Raw genomic sequence first — 24,568 nt, 5'->3', positions numbered from 1 at the left:
ACCCACCAGGATGATGTCTGAAGGAGCTAGAAAGTTCCCCTCTACCACTCCTGCCTCCCTCAACCGAGGTACAATATCTGCGCGCAGAGTAGTAGCCATGGACCCACTATCTAACATCCCCTTCAGCTCAACGTTATCCTGTACTAGCACGGAGGTGTAAAACAAACGGTCATTCTGAGTAATTCTCATTGTGTTCTGAAAAATGACTGTGTTGTTCTTGGGTACAGACAAAAATAAGAATAAACAGATTGGATATCATCATCACTGGAGGAAAAATTAGACTGCCCCACATTGCCCTCCTCAGAATGGAGGTTTTCTAGTTTTCCTGATACCTGCCGGTCTGTCCACATCCAGGGCTCTGTTGTTGCCCAGCCTCACTACAGTCAAAGCTCATGTGGCCTGGAGAGAAGCACTTGAAACACAGCTGGTGCATCTGACAGTGAGCTTTGGTCCTGTGATTAGTGCTTCCACAGACAGCACACTCACGCTGACGTTTGGGGAACTGTTTATGGGGCCCTCTGTTCACAGACTGATTATTACTGACAAGTGCCTTCTCTAACATACTCAACACTTTCTCTAATATCCCACTCTTAGATAAAGGTGGGGCCTGTTCTGGTTCACGGCCACATCGAGAAAAAGATGACACATTAGGCCTGCTCACAGGATCCACTTCCTCCTGGGGGGAGTCAAAGACGGCAGCCACCTGCTGTGAAAGTTGTGTTCTACATGCTTTACGCTCCCTTAACAGTTCATCCAAACGATCCTGTACCTCACTGGCTGTCCAGTCATGAAGTGGTTTGCTTTGAACAATTGGGCCAACTGTTTATCAGGACAGTTGCGTACAAACATGTCTGCCAACTCTGAGCACTAATTGGGCAAGGTCCTACCCTTTCTTACAAGGTACTGTTCAGCTGCCTCTGCAGCTTTGTTAAGCCTAATCCAGAAATCTAGTGGACCCTCATTAGCATATGGTTTGATTGAATAGAAATCAGCTAATGGCATACCTGAGCAGACAGTATCCCCAAAGTGTTGCTTGAGAACACTGAACACCGCCTTAACATCTGTGACAACAGGGCTGTTACGCATCCAGACTTTGGTCACATCCCGTGCCCTCCCCATGAGCCTAGACATCACCTCCCCAACATTCTCAGACCCAGTGTAACCCCTCTTCTCTAAGTAGACTCCCATTAACTCCTCCCACTCCAGGACAGAGTACTTATCTGAGCCATCGCCCCTAAAGAAAGGTGGAGCACTAACATCTGACTTCACAACCAGATTCAGCTTGGACGCATCAATAAAAGTTGAACCACATTGATCAGACAGGGGAAACTGCTGGGGTTGGTGAGGGGGATGGGCAGGAGAAAGACTTGAAGCCCCAGACTGCAGTAAACTTGCTCTGATTGGTTTAGAGATAGGAGAATCTATATGCTTAATAAGGTCACTAAACTGACTCAGAGGTGTTCCATTATTACTGAGGACTGGGGATGATGGTACATCAAAAGATAGAGGTGGGATACCCTGCTCAGGTGGAGTAAACAGCCTACCCCTCCCAGTGCTTTTAAAGGACTAGGAAACATTCTACTCCCAGGAGCTGACTGTACAAATGGTGTAAATGCAAGGGCATCCCTCCCTCTACCCACACTAAAATCCCCAGCATAGCTCATTTTATGGACTTGAGAGTCTTCCATGGCTCAACAGAGCACTAAAATACAACGAAATTTACTGCATTTAAATACCCAAAAAATGCAATAAACAAATTCCTCCAAAACATACAAATAAACACAAATACCCTTATCTAGTGAATATGCTACATTCACCTTCACTATTTACAGTATATATTCACTTATAGCAAACCATCAACAAGAGCGCATGCGCAGATCGCGCACCTCCTCCACATGCACAGCTCCGATAGACGGCAGGTCGCGCACCTCCTCCACATGCACAGCTCCGATAGACGGCAGGTCGCGGCACCAGTTTATAGCGTAGTTCGTTCTGCATTGTGTAATTTAATGAGGACACTGCGACAACTGAAGGTCTGCTTGTTGGATTTTTCTTTGTCCTGCACGAAGAGACAACACACAATATGTTAGCCCTTGGCGCAGTCACAGCTCTCAGGCATCTCGCTAGCTGAAGGTCAGGCAAGAGAGCGACCAAAAGGAAATAACAGGTGTTGCGTGCACACATTCAGTGCTCCACAGCACACAATACAATACAAGTAAAATTATATACAACATAATTCGGACAAAATAAAAGACATACCTGCGCACGAAGAGACAATGCACAATATTTTAGCCCTTGGCGCAATCACAGCTCTCAGGCACCTGCGCGAGCACAAGGAAACTCACTCAAACACTGTCCCAAGTACCCACAAATTACAGTAGGTACACTAGCTTACGAGCTCGGTAAAACTTGTTAACATAAATATTTATATTGTACATATTGTAACAAAACGTATGGTTGCATAACAGCACATTGTGTAACATTACCACGGTTTTATATTGAAAAATATCGGTGCCAAGGACAACATACCTCGCTAGCTAAAGGTCAGGCAAGAGAGAACAATAGGAGGGTACAGTAACACAGATACCCCACGATGGACCAAACCAAAATATACAAAACTTTAACAATCAAGTGTATTTACAATATAAATATGAAAAAGTGTTTTCACACACAAAAAAAACACACTGAATTATTCATATTATTATTATTAAATTATTAACATCCCCTTCTGACCTGGCCTATTTGAACTGGTCCTTGTGTGCAACTTGGTGCATAATCTAGGGGAACAACATCACACTGCTACATTAGCACAGCTGAAAACTGTTGTTTTGATTAAAGAAGCAATACAACTGGCCTTCTTTAGACTAGTTGAGAATCTGAAGCATCAGCAGTTGTGGGTTCGATTACAGGCTCAAAATGGCCAGAAACAAAGAACTTTCTTCTGAAACTCATCAGTCTATTCTTGTTCTGAGAAATTAAGGCTATTCCATGAAAGAAATTGCCAAGAAACTGAAGATCTTGTACAACGCTGTGTACTACTCCCTTCACAGAACAGCGCAAACTGGCTCTAACCAGAACAGAAAGAGGAGTGGGAAGCCCCGGTGCACAACTGAGCAAGAGGACAAGTACATTAGAGTGTCTAGTTTGAGAAACAGACGCCTCACAAGTTCTCAAATGGCAGCTTCATTAAATTGTACCCGCAAAACACCAGTCTCAATGTCAACAGCGAAGAGGCGACTCCGGAATGCTGGCCTTCTAGGCAGAGTTCTTCTGTCCAGTGTCTGTGTTCTTTTGCCCGTCTTAATCTTTTATTTTTATTGGCCAGTCTGAGATATGGCTTTTTCTTTGCAAATCTGCCTAGAAGGCCTACATCCCGGAGTCGCCTCTTCACTGTTGACGTTGAGACTGGTGTTTTGCAGGTACTATTTAATGAAGCTGCCAGTTGAGGACTTGTGAGGTGTCTGTTTCTCAAACTAGACACTCTAATGCACTTGTCCTCTTGCTCAGTTGTGCACCGGGGACTCCCACTTCTTTTTCTATTCTGGTAGGAGACAGTCTGCGCTGTTCTGTGAAGGGAGTAGTATTGGTGATTAGGTCTCAACGTAGGCAGCAGCCTCTCTGAGTTAGTGATTGCTGTTTAGCAGTCTGATGGCCTTGAGATAGAAGCTGTTATTCAGTCTCTCGGTCCCAGCTTTGATGCACCTGTACTGACCTCGCCTTCTGGATGGTAGCGGTGTGAAGCCCACTACTGTTGTGTCGTCTGCAAACTTGATGATTGAGTTGGAGGCGTGCATTGCCACACAATCGTGGGTGAACAGCGAGTACAGGAGGGGGCTGAGCACGCATCCTTGTGGGCCCTAGTGTTGAGGGTCAGCGAGGTGGAGATGTTGTTTCCTACCTTCACCACCTGGAGGTGGCCCATCTGAAAGTCCAGGACCCAATTGCACAGGGCGAGGTTGAGACCCAGGGCCTCCATCTTGATGATGAGCTTGGAGGGTACTATGGTGTTGAATACTGAGCTGTAGTCAATGAAAAGCATTCTTACATAGGTATTTCTTTTGTCCAGATGGGATAGGGCAGTGTGAAGTGTGATGACGATTGCATCTTCTGTGGACCTGTTGGGGCGGTATGCTGAAGTGGGTCTAAGGTGGCCGGTAAGTTGGAGGAGATATGATCCTTGACTAGTCTCTCAAAGCACTTCATGATGACAGAAGTGAGTGCTACGGGGTGGTAGTCATTGACTTCAGTTATCTGTGCCTTCTTGAGTACAGGAACAATGGTAGCCATCTTGAAGCATGTGGGGAAAACAGACTGGGATAGGGAGCGATTGAATATGTCCGTAAACCCACCAGCCAGCTGATCTGCGCATGCTCTGAGGACACGGCCAGGGATGCCGTCTGGGCCAACAACCTTACGAGGGTTAACACGTTAAAATGTTTTACTCACGCCAGCCACGGAGAAGGAGAGGGGCGTGTGCAGTCCTTGTTAGCGGGTCACAATGGTGGCACTGTATTTTCCTCAAAGCGGGCAAAGAAGGTGTTTAGTTTGTCTGGAAGCGTGACGTCGGTGTCTGTGACGTGGCTGGTTTTCTTTTTGTAGTCCGTGATTTCCTGTAGACCCTGCCACATACGTCTCGTGTCTGAGCCGTTGAATTGCGACTCCACCTTGTCCCTGTACTGGCATTTCATTTGTTTGATTGCCTTGCTGAGGGAATAACTACACTGTTTATATTCAGTCATATTCCCAGACCTCTTTCCATGGTTAAATGCTGTGGATCGCGCTTTCAGTTTTACACGAATGCCGTCATCCATCCACGGTTTCTGGTTAGGGTAGGTATTAATAGTCACAGTGGTAGTTTAATAGTCACAGTGGGTACAATCGGAACATATTCCAGTCCACGTGATCAAGACAATCTTGAAGCGTGGCTTCCGATTGGTCGTCACTGGTACACCCTGTTTGAGTTTCTGCCTATAAGACGGTAGTTAGCAAGATGGCGTCGTGGACGGATTTGCCGAAGGGAGGGCGGGGGAGGGCTTCGTATGCATTGCGTAAGTTAGAGTAGCAGTGGTCGAGGATATTGCCCATGCACGTAACACAATCAATATGCTGGTAGAATTTAGCTAGCCTTGTTCTCAAATTTGCTTTGTTAAAATCCCCAGCTACAATAAATGCAGCCTCAGGATATATGGTTTCCAGTTTGCATATAGTCCAGTGAAGTTCCTTGATGGCCATCTTGATGTCTGCTTGAGGGGGAATGTACACAGCTGTGACTATAACTGACTAGAATTCTCTTGGTAGGTAAAATGGCCGGGCATTTGATTTGAAGGAATTCTAGGTCAGGTGAGCAGAAGGACTTGAGTAGCTGTATGTTGTTATGATTACACCATGAGTCGTTCATCATGAAGCAAACACCCCCGCCCTTCCTCTTCCCAGAGAGGTGTTTATCTCTGTTGGCATGATGCATGGAGATTGCCGGTGGCTGAACCGATTCCGACACCATATCCCGAGAGAGCCATGTTTCCGTGAAACAGTGAATGTTACAATCTCTGATGCCTCTCTGGAAGGCAACTCTTGCTCGAATTTTGTCTACCTTGTTGGCAAGAGACTGGACATTGGCTGGTAGTATACTCGGGAGCGGTGGGCGATGTGCACGTCTACGGAGCCTGACCAGGAGGCCAATTCGTCTGCCCCTTCTGTGGCGCCCTTGTTTTGGGTCGACTACTGGAATTAGATCCATTGTCCTGGGTGGTGGTCCGAACAGAGGATCTGTTTCAGGAAAGTCGTATTCCTGGTCGTAATGTTGGTAAGTTGACAGTGCTCTTATAACCAATCGTTCTTCCCGGCTGTATGTAATAAAACTTACGATTTCATGGGGTAACAATGTAAGAAATAAGACAGAAAAAACTAAATACTGCATCGTTTCCTAAGAACTCAAAGCGAGGCGACCATCTCTGTCCGCGGCATCTCCCCTAATTCTCTACTGCGTCACTCTGTCTCTCTTCCAGGTGGGCCTAGATCACTAGTCACTTTAATAATGCCACTTTAATAATGTTTACATATCTTGCATTACTCATCCCATATGTATATACTGTATTTTTATACCATCTTTTGCATCTTGCCTATGCCGCTCGGTCATCGCTCATCCATATATTTTATATGTATATATTCTTATTCCATCCCTTTTCTTAGATTTGTGTGTATTAGGTAGTTGTTGTGGAATTTTTTGGTTACTTGTTAGATATTACTGCACTGTCGGAACTAGAAGCACAAGCATTTCGCTACTCTCGCAATGACATCTGCTAACCATGTGTATGTGACCAATAAAATTTGAGTTGTTCTGTATCTGCAAAAGTTATTTCTGGGAAGATTATAGGTTTCCCTCAGCAAATCAAAGGAGGCAAAGGCTATACATTTTAAACTGTAAGCATTTAAAGGTATTGGTTTTACTGAAAGTGTCACAGTATCCACAGAAAATGGTGCCCCTCCTCGGCCGGGCGGCGCTCGGCAGTCGTCGTCGTCGTCGCCGGTCTACTAGCTGCCGCTGATTTGTGTTTCTGTGTTCATTGTGTTTTGTCTGTCTAGGTCCGCACCTGTTGTCATTTCTGTCATTATTGGGGGGGTATTTAGTTTGTTCCTTTGGGGTTGTGTGTTGTGCGGGATTGTTTGTTTGTCAGCGGGTTTACGCTGTGGCCGTGTCTTCTCTATCGTTTTTATATTGGAGGATTTATTTTCTTGCCGGGCTGCGCCCCGTGCGTGATTTTCCCTTTGTGGATTACCTGTTTCCCTTTTGGGTATTGTGCACTCCCAGTGCCTTTTGATCACCTAGTGTTTGGGTGTGAATAAACTTCGAGCTACTGGACGATATCTCCTGCATTTGACTCTACTCCTTCCTCCTGCCCTAAGTACCCGTGACAGAAAGATATCTGAAAGATATAGGCCTAACTATTTCACTGTGTAAACTTCTTCCACTACCATTAATAATATTACTTTCAGGCAGCTAAGCAAAGTTTCTACTGAAACTTCCTTTTGTAGTTGTCATTGTTGTCAAGCACCGCTCCTTTTCTTTTGTTTGCTGAAGCGCGAAGGCCCACCAGAACTCACCAAAACTATCACAGCTTATTGTGAAATAAACATTAATTACTTATTCGAAATTTGTGACAGGCACAAGAAAAAGTACACTTTTCTTGTGTATAATTTTTCTTTCTTTCTTCATAATGCAGTCGTGTCTATTTCACAATAATCTGTGATACCTGGTTGAACTCACACACAAACTATACTTGTCTGTATGAAAACAGGAAGATACAGTTTTCAGCACAGGATGCTCTTCCTTTGGAGCACCTCAGCATCAAATGTAAGTGCTCAAAGGCTTTTAAGAGGGAGTGCCAGTCCCTCACCGCCAGTAACCATAGAGGAGTGCATGAGACTATGGGCAAGTTTAATGATAGGTGCCAAACCAATGTCAAACCGCTGGGGTATGTGACCCCAATCAACCGCTGTAGACAGTTTTTGGGATTAATGAACAGCTAGGTCAGGGTTTCCCAAAATCGGTCCTGGCCAATTATCTTTCAATATAATGGAAAAACCCCAACCTGGAAACAACATGCTGTCAGACAATGCCGTCAATATGCTGTTGCGTACCAGTGATTTCTATGTGTAGCGAACCACTTGACCAAGGCTAGGCAACCCTACTCCTGAATTCATGTTTTTGTTTTAACCAACCTGGAGACAAGGTGTGTTGAATTTAGAATGTTGATCACTGAACTGATCAATTAGCTCAGTTGGTCTGGTGTGGTGCCGAGTTGGGACAAAATCCTCCATTATCTGTGGCACTTCGGGAACGGGGTGGCCTACCCCTGCACTATATTTATATTGGTTTATAAACAAATGTGATAGACATCCCTCTCCTGTCAGAGTGGTTAATTGTCCACTTCTGCTTCCTGGTGACTTTTTCCAACTTTTTCCTAAGACAAAGATCTGACTTCAACTCTGGTCTTACTTTGCTTCAATAAGGAAACGATCAGGACCCTCCGCTGAGACCTTTTTCAGTTGATTGTTACACATTTGTATATCACATCGTTCTATTAAAAATAATGTTTTTTAATGAAGTCATCAAATCTTGTCTCCTCAATTCCTCATGCAATCATTTGTGTTTTATGACAGGGCTTCTGATATTTGTGGAATTAACCCTCCCCACTCTTTTTTGTCAACAAGGAATTTTCTGATTGGTTTCTTGCTTGCATGCTCCTTGCCTTGCATGATCCCTGCCTTGGAGAGATGGTCACGTTGACGATGCCAAAGCGATTCAGATCTGGTGCATAGCCATTCTATTAGCAGACGTTAAACCCGGTAGTCTGTTGCTCGTTCCAGGCGCGCTGAATGGACACAAAAAAAAGACCGTAATCCCTTTCAACTATTGAAAGATGTCGGGGATCACAGTGAATTCGGATTGTGGAGAATGTTCACCCCCTTCGCAAGAGCCTTGCACCACGGAATTACACCCATACTCTAGCATCGATGACGATGATGAACTTCTGAAGTATATCTGGAGGGAATATTTGCATCCCAAGCAATATGAATGGGTTCTTATTGTAGGATACATACTTGTTTTTTTTGTTTCTCTCATTGGAAACACACTAGGTAAGTTTTGGTAAAGGTTTCGGCGCAGGTTGGATTAATTGAGCCAGTGTCGTTTCTAAAATGTCATCCTCATTTTAAAGTGCATGGCATTAGATCAAGTCCGCAAAGTTATCTGGGCACTACTGGTGAGTCGAATGTAGGCTGTGTATTACATATATTATTATTAATACTATTCTTATATTAATTTGGTGTTCACTAATTCAGTATCAGTAGACTACCGTCTAGACAAGAGGTTATTGACAATCGAATGTATTTGGGAAGCGCAAAATAAAGACATTATCCCGAGCGCGGACATGCATGGGCATCTGTCGGATTTAAAGACATTATCCCGAGCGCGGACATGCATGGGCATCTGTCGGATTTAAAGACATTATCCCGAGCGCGGACATGCATGGGCATCTGTCGGATTTAAAGACATTATCCCGAGCGCGGACATGCATGGGCATCTGTCGGATTTAAAGACATTATCCCGAGCGCGGACATGCATGGGCATCTGTCGGATTTGGATGTGCATGCGACACTCGACAGGGAAAATGATAAGCCATGCGACCTGTAAAGTGATAAACCGGAATCAAAGTGTTGTACCAAGCATTCTCTTTAAACGGTCGTTTTAGCTGTTAATAATACCTGACAAATATAGTTGAGGGCATATTAGAAATTGTCAATAAAATATTTTTGGAGCATCCTTATTAGGCCAATGCTTCTAGTTCAGAATAAGATGCCTGTGGAATAAATCAAGTCTACTGCATTAACATGGTCCCTTTACAAGTAGATGCTTCCAGTTTTCAGAATACGATTCTCGGGCAGTATCTTATCAAGGCACTTAAGATACTGCTTAAACATGGCATATTTGAATACAATTTAATCTAGCCCTTAATAACTGCTATTATGAAAGTAAATGCTAATTAAATTATTGTTAATGGTCTTAATTAAATGTCTTAATTGATTCTAAATAATGTTTTCGGTGCTGACAATACTGGCATAATTTGACAATGTTTTCAAGTAGCCTACAATCCGTCTCATTTTCTCAGCGTGCAGTTTCTCTTGTTACTATGGCAGTGCTGCTCGCTTGTGTTGATCGGGCTCACGATTGGCGCAGCGGTCTAAGGCACTGCTTCTCAGTGCAGTCCCTGGTTCGAATCCAGGCTCTATCACATGTGATTGGGAGTCCCATAGGGTGGTGCACAATTGGCCCAGTGTTGTCTGGGTTTGGCCGGTGTAGGCTGTCATTGTAGTTAAGAATTTGTTCTTATCTAACTTGCCTAGTTAAATAAAAAATAGGGCAAGACATTTTGCTGTGGACTGAAAGGCAGTGTTCAACAGCCATCAGCGAAGATGCTTTACCCAAAATTTAGAGCACGATTTTACTCAATTCTCATGAGCTGTTTGTGAATGAGACTGGTTTATTTGCCAATTATAATACATGTGACTGTAGTGAGGGTACATTGTGTATTTAAGGCAGGAGGAGCGTTCTGTGCTTTTTGAAGAGCAGCGTTGGAGAATGGAATGGTTCACTGCAGGCTGGGGAACCTTTGAAGACGAGAAACCTGTTCAATATGTTTAACTCTCCTTTTTTTTAAACCTGTCTTGATGTCATACCCTATGGATACTGAGAGTAGGCTATGTTTACTGTATTCATATCCCTTATTTTTACCTTCCACATTATTTTGGAGTAAATAAGAAATTTGTTTATGACAGTCTTGTTACAGATGTAGGCTTATTGTAGATTCAATTAGTCACTATTATACGTTGTTGTTTGCCTGACCTTTTCATAATCACCAAAGGATATTTAAGTGACATAACAGGACAACAGGTTAATTTGCAATACATTCATATTGATTATGCAATTGATAGTTGTTATTCAGGTTCAGTTATTCAGGTGTTTGCTGTGTGTTGTATTGCATTTGATTTAAACCAATTAAAGTCATTGATGTGTCCCTGTATTCCTAACAGCAGCAGTCCTTGGTTGTGTCTTGTTGTCAGTTTGTTTTGCAGTGTGGAAAAACCATCACATGCGCACAGTGACCAACTGTTTCATTGTGAATCTCTCCTTTGCTGATGTCCTGGTCACCATCACCTGTCTCCCGGCAAGTCTTGTGGTAGACATTACAGAAACATGGTTCTTTGGAAACACTCTTTGTAAAATACTGCCTTACTTACAGGTAAGAGGATGTCTCAAGGTTTTTATTTTCACATTTCCCAACTTTCACTTTATATTAAAATCAAATAATATTTCATTTGTCACATGTGCTAAATACATTTACATGTTAAAAGATGCTCTTATCCAGATGACTGCATACATTTTTGTACTGGTCCACTGCAGGAATCAAACCCACAACCCTGGCGTTGCAAGCACAATGCTCTACTAATTGAGTTACACAGAACTGCAAAAGGTGTAGACTTTACCGTGAAAAGCTTAGTTACGAGCCCTTTACCAACAACACATAGTTAAAAAGTAAGAAAAGATTAGCAAAAAGAAAAAGGAAATAGTAACACAATAAAATAACAATAACGGGACTATATACAAGGAGTACTGGTACCGAGTCATTGTGCAGGGTTACGAGGTAGTTGAGGTTATTGAGGTAATATGTAGGTAGGTAGGGGTAAAAGTGACTAGGCAATCAGGAAACATTAATAAACAGAGTAGCAGCAGCGTATGTGAAGAGTGTGAATGTGTGCCAATGTGTGAGTGTGTGGCGTCAATATGCATGTGTGTTTTGTGTGTGTGAGCGTATGTACTGTAGGACAACAAAAAATAAAAGTGTGTACTGTATGAGAGAGTCATAGACCATTTCACCAACATGAAAGAGAGGAGGATGGCATTGGCGTTTCTCTGCAAGTAGGGTGAGTCAACATGTTTTTTCTACTTGCAGGAACGCACACATACACACAAATCTGAACCATGACAGTGACATCATATGTAGCTTAAGTTGATTGGACTAAATTGATTTTGGTATCTTTTAGTTGTCACTGTATTAGACTAAGCATAGGTGATTTGATGATGTTGAAATGTTGAAGTTTGTGTGTGTGTGTGTGTGTGTGTGTGTGTGTGTGTGTGTGTGTGTGTGTGTGTGTGTGTGTGTGTGTGTGTGTGTGTGTGTGTGTGTGTGTGTGTGTGTGTGTGTGTTGGAGTGTCAGTGTAGTACGTGTGAGTGTGTGGGTAGAGTCAAGTGAGTGTGCATAGAGCCAGTGCAAGAATGCCGGTGCAAAGAAAATACAAATTGAAGAAAAAAAAGGGGTCAATGTAAATAGTCAGGGTAGCCATCTGGTGAACTGCTCAGCAGTCTTATGGCTTGGGGTAGAAGCTGTCTAGGAGCCTTTTGGTCCCAGACTTGGCGCTCTGGTACTGGTACCGTTTGCCACTTCAAGCTTGATAGTTGGTACAGAACTCCAGGGTACTGAACAGTATTCTTTGAAACACCTTTGAAGGGACCCCATGGTGATCCTTGTGATAGGATAGGATAGGATAGGTGTTCCTACACCGGGACAGTTGCGCTAACGTGCGCTAATGTGATTAGCGTGATGTTTGTAAGTAACAGCAAACTTTCCAGGACATAGACATGTCTTATATGGGCAGAACGCTTAAATTATTGTTAATCTAACTGCATTGTCCAATTTACAGTAGCTTTTACAATGAAAAAATACTATGCTGTTGTTTGAAGAGAGTGCACAACAACAAAGAACTTACCACGGCAACTGGTTTGATACATTCACCTCTGAAGGTAAATAATGTACTTACATTCAGTAGTCTTGCTCTGATTTGTCAACCTGAGGGTCTCAGAGATAAAGTGTTGCATAGTTTTGTTTGATAAAATCAATTTTTATATTCAAATGTAGGAACTGTGTTCTACAGTTTGAACCCCTGCTGTCTCTGGCTCCACACCCACCTCGCCCGGCCATCTAGATGTGTGAAAGTTAGTGTATAAGCTAATGATCCGTCATGTATGACATTCCTGGGAGTGTGTAAACTTAAATGTTGTAGTACCATATAATTTTTGTATTTTCTCTATAGTTATCTACTTTCACCAATTAGTTATGTATCAATTCACCAAATCGGCACATTTCATAGCCATACTTTCCATGGCTATGAAAGCAACCTATTGGATTCCACAACACTTCTGTTAACTACTCACCCCAATGCATTTTCAAGGAATCCAATTGGCTGCTATAGCATTAGCTAGCCTAGCATGCAGTTTAAAAAAAAAAACTAGCAGTTTTCCAATCTTCTCAATTCACCATTCATCATTTCAGGAGAATTAGGAGTACATTGACATATTCCATCATTGGACTAAGGTATGTTTTCCCACCCATACACTGCACCGGGCTCTGACTGTCCACATTCTGGCATAGCACCGTTCCGAATACAGTGAAGAAATTAATGAATGTTGGATTCTGGCTAGTCCAAGGATATGAGAATATTGTCTAAAATGTTAGCCTTTTTAAAAGTTTTATGAATAGCTCTAAAGTCTAAACAAAATGACCTTTCTTCAGTCTCAGTTTATTTTCATGTTAAATGGGGGCATACTTTATCAATTTGCCTTTTGAAAAAACATCTGATTGCCTAACCGTTGAGAAAATAACATTGAAATGATCTAAAGACAGCCTCTCAATCCATTTCTGACTCATATTATTTTGCATTCATGCTGGGGACAAATATAGTGGATAGTGCCCTTACGTTTTTGCAATCCTGCCTGTTGACAAATATAATAGGTGGTCAGGAGATTGAGAAAGGGTTTATCAGGTTAGCTGATCTTTGGTTTCCTTAACACTGGACTGTATCCAAAACCCACAGACAAATGCCTGGAGCCCTATCAGTAAGGTCCTGGACTGAATTACTGTGTTATCATTCATGTCTGCCTGAAAGACAGTGTTGAGAGAACTACAATTACCAACAGAGGAGAGGCCATCAAGAGATCAATTAAAACCATTTATAAAACCTTTACCTGATGAGCTGCAGAAGCAGAATATTATAACTGTTTTTCTCCCCTGGCCTACTTGCAGTGTGACAAAAGTGCTTTCCCAAGGAAGGTCATCTGTAAATGCTGCACAAACTTCGTTGACATTTCATTAGTTACTCCAATATTTACTACAACACTGTGTGTACATCGTGCCTCTCCTAATGGCTGTGTGAAGCATGGCTGAGGTAAATTGGAATAGCTGTTGCAGCTGTAGGGCCAATTTGATGTGTCCATTGGCTATAGGATGTTAATGAGAGAGCTGAAAATGTCCCCCATTGTCAATCAGATGGCCTCAATTGTAATTCTCACAGCTCCTCTACTGTCTACAGGCTCTAATTGATATTTGTGTGATGGCTGCAGATATGAAAAGAACATAACACTCTAAGATCAAAGTGTGTCAGCTGTTTTAAACCATCAAAAGTAGTGTACTGTCAAGAACAGTCCCTTGTTACTCATTTGGTAGAGCATAGTGCTCACAGTGCCAGGGTTGTGGGTTTGATTCCCACAGGGGACCAGTATGAAAGAAGGATTAAGCTGTATGCACTTACTACTTCTGTAAGTCGCTCTGGATAAACTAGTCTGAAATGTAAAAGGCCCAGGCTGTCTGTTTTGCAGATCCAGCTATATGACACAATCTAAAACTACTGTAAAGAATACACAAGCCCCATATCATTTCTAGATTTGTGATGTCTTTCTTTTTATTAATATGAAGTTCCCAAATGATCTCTTGAAAGTGTTATGGTTAATATAATCATAAATCCCGCCACTCTAAACTGACAGAGGATAACAAGGATAACAGAAAATGGTTGGTAGATTCATATCACTGTGATGAGTAAAAATCAACATTTTGGGCTGTGAGGGTCATGGAATTTCGGATGACGGTTATTCGTCAGCCAAATGACCGGAGTCACGTCATAACCGTTTGAATAGCAAAATAAATAACAACCAAAACACATTGAATTTTTTAAGATGCACATTTTCTCCTCTCCTCCGCTCCTGTCTGCGTGTGCTGCCATAGTAATAGAATGAATATAACGGGCGTCCCCATGCAAATCAATGATGGCATAATGGGTGGACTGGCGGCCGTTGGGTTAGTCTTAATTTAAGGTTAGGGATCGGCATAAGGTCACAGTGAGGTTAAAGAGACAGTTAGGTTTTGTGTGGCTGGCTCAGTTGGTAGAGCATTGCGCTTCCATACTCAGGGTTGTAGGTTTAGTTCCCATGTGGGAGCAGTACAAAAATGTATGCACTCACTACTGTAGGTTGCTCTGGATAAGTGCATCTGCTAAAATGCAACTTACATTATAAGAAGATAAATTGAAGAAATAGGCAGGGTTTATGACTTTGTGGCTGTGATAACTAGTGACGACCTCTGTGATTTGTTGATTCAACTCAACTGACATTACAAAAAAATCATTTGATTGCATGAGCCACATCAGTTAACATCATTTGAATGAACATTCTAAATTACCATGGAAATTATTGCATCAATACCGTAGAAACAAACTCAACCGCACGAATGCCCGGTCGTCACGTCAAAAGTTAGCTGTTCGCTCCACAAAAACAAAAACGGTTGTGACGGTTATTAAGAATTTGTTCTTACCTGACTTGCATAGTAAAATAAATAAAACATGCTGAGAATGTTGACTGTTAAGGGAGTATAGACCTGTTGAATATAGACTAGGGCCCCCATACTGTGACAGTATTTCGCCATATCAACAGTAATGCCGTTTTATTTATTTTTGCTAGAATTTGTTTGTATTGTGTAAACTCAGATTCATCATATAAATGTTTATATTGTAATCTTGGTTATGGTAGTTAGTCAGACTTCATCATATATACTACACATATATATAATATATAATTGTAATACCTGACAGTCAATTATCTCTGCGCTTCTAACAAAGGCTGAGAGTACTTAGCACCTCTGAACAGAGTGCCGGCCGTCATTTTCAAACCAAGTGCAAGTCGATTCTACATTCTACATTCTACAGAATCGTGCAAAAATGTCAGCAGTCAGACGTCCACTAGCTGGTGGTCCCTAAAAAAATACTGCGCCGAACGAATGGCAGATCAACATCCGGTGCGGTGTGTGTGGTCTCTAAGGGTTGCCTTACCATTCTGCTTCACATCATATCAATTCTAATTAGTCCATATAAATAGTTGATGCCTTGGGGGAGGTTGGGTGTAATCGTCCTGAGGGAAAACGGTTGCCCCTGTCAACGTCTAGATCAGCCAATTTTCCCTGTCCATCAATGTTTTTCTGCTGGCAGTGACACGGGAAAAAGTGCTATCCTTTTTCATATTCATATTGAGAAGTCTTATAAATGAGAAAATAGATAAAAAGACTAGTCTTTCTTCTTCTCTTTTTCACAAGGATAAAGAGAAAGTATTCTTTTGTATGCCCAAGGGAAATCACAGATTTTCTCTCAGCAGGTATATGTTAAGTGTAGTACTTTTTGTACTGCTTCACTTTAATTAACTGCACATCCTCTTTTTCAATCTCCCAGACAATCTCCGTATCTGTGTCAGTATTGACTCTAAGCTGCATTGCTCTTGACCGCTGGTACGCAATCTGCCACCCGCTGATGTTCAAAAGCACGGCCAGGCGCGCCCGCAAGAGTATCCTCCTCATCTGGGGGGTTTCCTGTGTCATCATGATCCCCCAGGCCATCGTGATGGAGTGCAGCAGCCTGCTCCCTGAGCTCACCAACAAAACCAGCCTTTTCACTGTGTGTGAAGAGCGCTGGGGAGGTAGGCGGGCATCCACAAAATCCCTCCTCTCAATGCCACAGGAACTCGCCAAGGCACTGTAACCCCAGACCAGACCAATTTCTAATACTCTAACTCTGCTGGATTGAGCTTGATTGAGAATGCCTGAAACAATTGAGTACTCCACTGGAGTAGTCCCAAAAGTATTAAGCCTGCCCATTTAGCATTCCAGACAGCCTCTAGTAAACAGTCACTGTTTGAACCAAGGTCTAGACCAAAGACGACAGGCATATTTCAGTTCTTGTGACTAAACCTCCCGGAGCTGTTGACAGATGGGGAATAATTAAGCAATAAGTCCCGAGGGGGTGTGGTATATGGACAATATACCACGGCTAAGGGCTGTTCTTTCGTACGACTCAACGCGGAGTGCCTGGACACAGCCCTTAGCCGTGGTATATTGGCCTTATACCACAAACCCCTGAGGTGCCTTATTGCTATTATAAACTGGTTACCAATGTAAGTAGAACAATGATAATATTTTTTTTGTCATACCTGTGGTATAAGGTCTGATATACCACGGCTTTCAGCCAATCAGCATTCTGGGCTCGAACCACCTGGTTTATAATTTGTGTTACACTACACCAGCTACACAAATGCTTGTTTTTTTCTGATGGAATCAATATTTCATAGGATCATTAGAAAAAAACATCTGTAATGTTATATACTGTAGTGTCTGCTGTGTTGACATCACTCTTAAAGGAAAATTCCACCGAAAGACTATCTATTGGTATTTGTTTCATTAATCCAATGTTCATATAGTCCCAAAATGTTTTTCATGTCAGCAATCAAGTTTTCAAGATATATAACTTTCAAAATACAGAAAAGCGCAGCATCATATGATGCAAAATGCATCATACCAGCTGTATTTCTGAATTTTGAAAGTTATATACTGTATCTTGAAAACTTGATTGATGACATGAAAAACATTTTGGGAATAAATCAATAATGGACCAATGAAACAAATACCAAAAGATCGTGGAGTTTTCCTTGAAGGGATTCTGAAGCTGTGTGAGACCAGTATCCAAATGTCATTAATCCGCTGCTGTATAGTATTCTAATCATATACTAAGTGTGGGCATAACTAAGTAGAATTCAAAAGGTACTCATACAGAAAAAATGTGCAGGAGGCAGAGAAAATACTATTGGTGTCTAATTACATACTTGATAGTGAACACAAAAAGGTGGAAATCTAAGGTGCAAACAAAAAGCATAGGTTTCAGCTTCATACTGTACCGTCATCTACTGTCAAGCATGTAATTACATAGCAACAATCTGTTTTCTATTTGGGCCTCTTGCAAGTTCTTTCTACATGGTTGAGTGTTCTCTCCCAGCCTCCTACATGTTTTCTACATGGGCGTGTACCTTTTGAATTCTACTTGATGAGTAATACAAATGGAACATCCATGTTGACACAATATTGACAACAAGTCACTGTTTTCCTTTGATAGGAAAAACTACTATCTAACCAGACTGTATGTTTAAGGCATTGGTGGATGGTAGCACTTTAAATGGGGAGGACAGGCTCATAGTAATGGCTGGAATGGAATAAATGTAAAAAATATCGAACACATCAAAGACCTGGTTTTCCTTTCCATTCATTATTATGAACTGTCCTCCCCTCACCAGCCTCCCATTTATCTGTTCGACTGAATGATTCAGGGTCAGACAGTTGAAAAATACTTTGCAGGTTATCCGATAAATGAGGCTTGGGTGCCTCTTGATTGCTACAGACAAATACTCTCACACAGAAAACCATACAACTATTGGCAGCACAATTGTTTAGATAGAAAATAAATGAACGTGTCAAGACTATCGATTAAATGAGTGAGATCAAAGTTCTCCATCTCTCAAATTCGTTTTTGGGTGGAAAACCTTTGCAGGAATGTGTTCTCATGCAAACTCTCAACTTTAAAGGTTGATATCTACAGACGTAGGATCTTCATTTGCTGTAGGATCTTAATTTGATGCAGGGCATTTAAAACTTGTAGTGTATTTGAAGTTTAAAAATGTCCATACATTATGTAAGGGATAATCAGCGAGGGGCATATGCGTTCTATGGAAAATAATGGACGACGTGGAAGGCATTCTTTTCCAGAGAACGCATAGAGCCCCGGTTGATTGTCCTTTTACAGTATACCATGGCTATAATTTAACACATTTTCCACTAGAAATGTTTTCATTTGCCGTAAGAAATGTGTTCAACATCCGCTGAAGTAGCTAGCAAGTTTACTAGAGTAGTTTAGCTACAGTAGTTGCCTTGGTAACCAAACAAACAGACTTGCTAGTTTAGCTCACCAAACCATCTAGCTTGCTGTTATGAAAATGAAATTCACCGATGTCAATAATGTTGCCATTAAATTCTACCATGCGGATATTCCGTACTTTACAGGGAAATAATGTATGCTCTAGAATGCCCTTCAAGCCAATCAGAAACGAGTATTCAACAATGCCATTGTATAAAATCCATATAATAGTTTACATTTCCTGTGGCTGCAGGATTATTTTCGTGCTGTAGCAAACTGGCTCAAATTAAGATCCTACATGGCAAAAAGTATTAGTGGATTTGGCTATTTCAGCCACATCCATTGATGAAAGGTGTATAAAATCGAGCATGCAGCCATGCAATCTCCATAGACACACATTGGCAGTAGAATGGCCTTACTGAAGAGCTCAGTGACTTTCAACGTGGCACAGTCATAGGATGCCACCTTTCCAACGAGTCAGTTTGTCAAATTTCTCCCCTGCTAGAGCTGCCCTGGTCAATTGAAGGGTTGTTATTGTGAAGTGAAAACATCTAGGAGCAACAACGGCTCAGCCGCAAAGTGGTAGGCCACACAAACTCACAGAATGGGACTGCCGAATGCTAAAGCGCGTAGCGTGTAAAAATCGTCCGTGCAACACTCCCTACCGAGTTCCAAACTGCCTCTGGAAGCAAAGTCAGCACAATAACTGTTCGCCAGGAGCTTCATGAAATGGGTTTCCATGGCTGAGCAGCCACACACAATCCTAAGATCGCCATGTGCAATGCCAAGTGTCGGCTGGAGTGGTGTAAAGCTCACCGCCATTGAACTCTGGAGCAGTGGAAACGCATTCTCTGAAGTGATTAATCATGCTTCACCATCTGGCAGTCTGATGGATGAATCTCGGTTTGGCAGATGCCAGGAGAACACTACCTGCCTGAATGCATAGTGCCAACTGTAATGTTTGGTGGAGGAGGAATAATGTTTTGGGGTAGGCCCCTTAGTTCCAGTGAAGGGAAATGTTAACGCTACAGCATACAACGACATTCTAGACAATTCTGTGCTTCGAACTTTGTGGCAACAGTTTGGAGAAGGCACTTTCTTTTTTCAGCATGATAATACCCCCATGCACAAAGCAAGGGCTGAATGGAAGCAAGTTCCCACAGCAATGATCCAACATCTAGTGGAAAGTCTTCCCAGAAGAGTGGAGGCTGTTATATCTGAAAGGGGGGACCAACTCCGTATTACCGCCCATGATATTGAAATGAGATGTTCAACGAGCAGGTGTCCACATGTAGTATATGTACAGTACCTGCATCTCAGACTTATGCCACGTTCGTATGCTATTCAGAACTCGGAAATGTTAGACTTTCTAACTTGTTGAACACATCACGTATATAACCGCAACCCTGTTAGCAAGTCGGACATTTCCAAGTTTTTTTAGTTCTGACTAAGACGTGAACGCGGTATTACTCATGACTCACATCTCTGAAATGCAAAAGTTATCATTTAAGTTGTATGGGGACAGTTACATTGCCAGGATGCAATTTTTGCTCAGCAATTTGTCTAAAGCAGGGATGTCAAACTCTTTCCATGTAGGGCAGAGTGCATTAGTAAATTGGTATGCCCACTCCCACCTATCTGTTTAATGACTTAGGTAATCCGCAAAAGTTAACATGGGTAGAATGCAAGAATTTAGTAATATTTGCAATATTCTAATAATTCTCATGTGCCAGTGTATTGCCCAACCGTGTTATGGTGAAACTTGCAGTCCTGTAGACCTGAAATAATTGGATCTTGAAACTTGCATCCAGCCAACCAGAAAAGCAAAGTTAAGCAATTAATTCATTCTTGATAGACTGGACAAGTCTTGTCCTGCAAAAAAACATAATTATTATAGTTTAAAAAATTGATTTAGCAAGCACTAGGCATTTAGAGTTAGGCTGAAATGTGGAGTGGAGCTTTATAGTAATGTAATGACATCACATGCCCAACATACCTTCAAAAATATTTGGCAATCATTATTTATTTGAAAAATACCTTTTCCATAATCGTTTGTCACAATAAAGAAAGTTTGACAAAAGAAAAATCCGCCCCTGTTGAATAGATATAAATGTAGTAGATGTTTAGAACATTTCTCCTATAACTGCCTTTTACATTACACATGTCGCAATGTTTTCTTTTGTGACATAGATTTTGTTGAATAAACCTGGGTCAATGGAAACTTTCCTACTTATTCAATTGTCATTTCTTAAAGTGTAGAATGTTTTATTTGTTCTGCTGAACCTTTCTGTAATAGGAACCATATTCAGCACAATCTGATGATTCCCTTTAAAAAAATGTATCTTTTTGAGAGTTCTGTCTTGCCACTCAATTTAAATTCCTGCACAGTAACTACAAGTTCATGCATGTTACTGATAAATATGTATATAAATGTAGACATGTTTGTTTCCCCTTTGGATTTGACCAATTACCACCACAATTCCTACAGTACCCTTATGAAAAAAGTACATAATCTCACATGTGATCAAGTGAAGTATTCCAAAAACACATGTTTTCATGTGATCTGTGATCTTATGTGAAGTTAATGTGATAACATGTGACAACATGTAAAGCAACATGTGAAAACCTGTGAAACAATGTGAAGGGTTACAAAAACATTTTTTCACATGATGTAACATGTAACATTTCATGTAAAATCATGTGATTTTCCACATGTGATATCATGAGGTTTTTCTATAAGGGTAGTGCCTCTAATTTACATCTATGTCACAATCATTTAGTTAAGTCACATTTCATTCTCTCAACAGCTGATGTCTACCCCAAGGTGTATCACACCTGTTTCTTCATCGTCACATACTTCGCTCCCCTCTGTCTGATGGTTCTGGCATACATCCAGATATGCCATAAACTGTGGTGTCAACAGGTATCTATGTAAATTCATGTTTGTGAACAATAACAGACAGCATTTGCACTGTTTCTTAGCAATCTGGCTGTTTGTTGATTCTCCACATTTATTTCAAGATCATGCAGTCACCAATTTATCAGTGTCCATTATCCTTGCAATTATTTGACAATGCACTCTCAGATTATGCACTCCAGCGTTCAGATCCATTCCATTGCGCTTTTTGAATGTTTTTGAGTTTTAATGAGCTTGTCAAGCAAAAGCTGTTCAAAGACCACTGTGTGATCGGCTGTGGGTTGTGGGTTCTGTAAACAGATTCCTGGGACGTCATCTGTGCTACAGAGGAAGCGGACGTCCCTCCAGGGTTCCACTTATCCTCCAGGCCCTGGGGAGTCAGCCAGGGTCCGGACCAGCACAGTGTCTGCTGAGATCAAACAGGTCCGGGCCCGCAGGAAGACAGCCCGCATGCTGATGGTGGTCCTCTTTGTCTTTGCCCTCTGCTACCTGCCCATCAGCGTACTCAACATCATGAAAAGGTAACAGCCTCTTTGGCTGCTCTGTCTCTCTGTCTTCAGGATCAATAGCCATTACACTCTAGAATTCAACATAGAGATGTTTCAATGAGTCAGAAGTTTCGATTTGGAAATGAGTCATTTGACTCAAATAACGGTTGTCATTCACAGTAGTCCCTGGTAAACATTGTGTTTACAGAAAAAGGTGATCACATACTGAGAATTTAGTAATCTGTAAGCATTAATTTAGCATACCTAGATCACATATGTTCTGATCTATATCAATGCGGTAAGCAAACATATTTGTGAAGTCTGTCTCTCAGGGTGCATATCGGTCTGATGAAAACCTATTTTCTCCAAAACAGAAGCTTTTCAGGAATTTGAAAGAATGACCATAATTTCCCATTAATATACAATTCTGAAACTTCAGAAGCTATATTGAATATATTTTCTTGGTCCTAGAGTCATGAAATGTTCAGAGTACATTGAGGGGAGTTACTGCTTTCAATAAATGTAAAATAATTATGAAAATTGGCAAACCATTTAGTTACAAGGTTTTCATCAGACAGCGACGATATATCACTTGCTATTTCTTCATAAAATGAGGTAAAATAGAAATGAGGCTAAACTATCTCTTTAATACCCCCACCTGTTAATAAGCTATAGCTCCATTTACAGTTTCGACACACTTGGTGTCATTACTGATGAGGTCTCACTGATGCTACCTTGTCATTACAGAGTGTTTGGGACATTTAAGTACACAAACAGCAGAGAGACTGTATACGCCTGGTTCACATTCTCACATTGGCTGATATATGCCAACAGTGCTGCAAATCCAATCATCTATAACTTTTTAAGTGGTGAGTTTCTCAAAATATTTTGTTCATGATTTTATTGCCCCATCTGCTGGACAGTACAGTATATCACAACACACTTAGAGTGGAGCTTTGGAAGAGGGATTTGATGTGCCGGGGTAACTTGTTCAATCAATTTTAAGGGTAAAGAAATGTAATACTGAAGTGGTAGAATTTCAACAGAATACCCCTTTCATATGAGGTTTGATTAGTGGTAAAGAGTGTTGGGCCAGTAAACCGAAAGGTTGGTGGTTCAAAAAACAAAATCTGTCTATGTGGCCTAAAGCAAGGCCCTTAACCCTAACTGCTCCTGTAAGTCGCTCTGGATAAGAGCGTCTGCTAAATTACTGAAATGTTATGTGTTTAACAAAGTTTAGCTTTTTTCCACAGGGAAGTTTCGAGCAGAATTCAAAGCAGCATTTTCCTGTCGCTCTTTTGGCCGATGTCAGAACCAAACAGAGGGCATACGGACAAGAATAAACACTGACAGACGTAAATCCTTGTCCACTCAAGTCAACAACATGGACAATGTCTCACGGATATCTGACCATGTGGTTTAATCCTATACTGGGGCATGCTGGGAGATCTTATAATTGCACCATGCCACCCAGGACACACTGGCATTCACTGTCTCCATGATACAAAGGTCACAAATAGAACACATTGTAACGTCAAGCTTTTAATAACAGACATCTTGAATGAGACCACATACTCTGAATGGACTGAAAGCACTCAATATCCACCAACCTGTGTGAAAGCAAATCCCTCCCCTGCTGGAAATTCAACCCAGGGGAAGAGAAGTGATTTGAATGAATCGTGTCTGTTACAGATGGATAACCGTCTTATCGGCTCCAGTCTTTGATTCTCATCCCACCAGAGGCAGGAAGTAGCACCCCATGGTGTTGTACACCTCACCAGAAAGAACAGACTGAAGGATGAATCACAATGCAAAGATTAAACCCTATCAACGTTAATTATCAAAGCTTCTTAAATCTGAAGATAGATTACAAAATAACAATTTACTCGTTAATTAGCCACAATAGTGTACTACATGTGTATTTGTGGTGATGTTTACTTATGTCTTATGCTGAGTATTTATCATAATAATAATAGTTATTATTGTTATTATTAATATTTGTATTATTGTTGTTGTTGATGCTGTTGTTTATTATTTTGTATTGTTATTGTTATTACCTTCCTATTCTATGTGTAATATCTGGTTATATGTTTACAGATAACGGTATTGCACATTGACAATCCAACCAAAGTTCGAAAATCTCCACGGATGAATACATCTACAGTGGAAGGTTAAATTCTCACAACCTTACATCATAAAGACGGCTTTGTTTCTAATTCACTGCTGGATCAATCAACAAGCAGTCAGAAGTAAATAACCCTACAAGACATTGAATTCTGATAGTTTTTTTTAAAACAACGTCTTATTTGATGTGAACCCTTGAAAAGCAGTTTCTACAATCGCTTTTGTTTGTTTTGATTTCTTCTCAGGTGTTTGTTGTGATGATTTCTTATTGGTGTTTCTTATTATTTCATGTACTTTTTCAAAAAGTATGTTAAACAGTTTCCCCTAAAAATGTATCTGTTCATGTAAGTGATTGTTGTTTTTGATCTGTTTGAAGGTAAACATTTTAAACATGTATCATTGTTTGTTTGCTGTGCTTCTTGCAAAACA

General features: G+C 41.3%; 1 protein-coding gene across 1 annotated transcript; it reads left to right on the top strand.

The window, feature by feature from the left end:
• Positions 1-7,604: 7,604 nt before the first annotated feature.
• Positions 7,605-24,533, top strand: hcrtr2 (hypocretin (orexin) receptor 2). Its single transcript, XM_029765366.1, has 7 exons — positions 7,605-8,637; positions 10,621-10,799; positions 16,106-16,349; positions 21,418-21,533; positions 21,828-22,048; positions 22,763-22,884; positions 23,269-24,533. Exons 1-7 carry the CDS (start codon positions 8,421-8,423, stop codon positions 23,436-23,438), a joined length of 1,269 nt encoding a protein of 422 aa, XP_029621226.1. The 5' UTR covers positions 7,605-8,420; the 3' UTR covers positions 23,439-24,533.
• Positions 24,534-24,568: the final 35 nt, after the last annotated feature.

Source organism: Salmo trutta, chromosome 10 (genome assembly GCF_901001165.1).
Source record: "Salmo trutta chromosome 10, fSalTru1.1, whole genome shotgun sequence".
NCBI lineage: Eukaryota > Metazoa > Chordata > Actinopteri > Salmoniformes > Salmonidae > Salmo > Salmo trutta.
The sequence above is the reverse complement of the archived record's forward strand: the minus strand, read 5'-3'. Positions and strand labels throughout refer to the sequence as shown.

Excerpts from the sequence above, each read along its gene's own strand:
- hcrtr2 (XM_029765366.1), top strand. The coding sequence starts at position 8,421 with ATGTCGGGGATCACAGTGAATTCGGATTGTGGAGAATGTTCACCCCCT. Across the intron at positions 8,638-10,620 it reads TCTCATTGGAAACACACTAG|TTTGTTTTGCAGTGTGGAAA; the intron begins GTAAGTTTTGGT and ends TCTTGTTGTCAG. Across the intron at positions 10,800-16,105 it reads AAATACTGCCTTACTTACAG|ACAATCTCCGTATCTGTGTC; the intron begins GTAAGAGGATGT and ends TCAATCTCCCAG.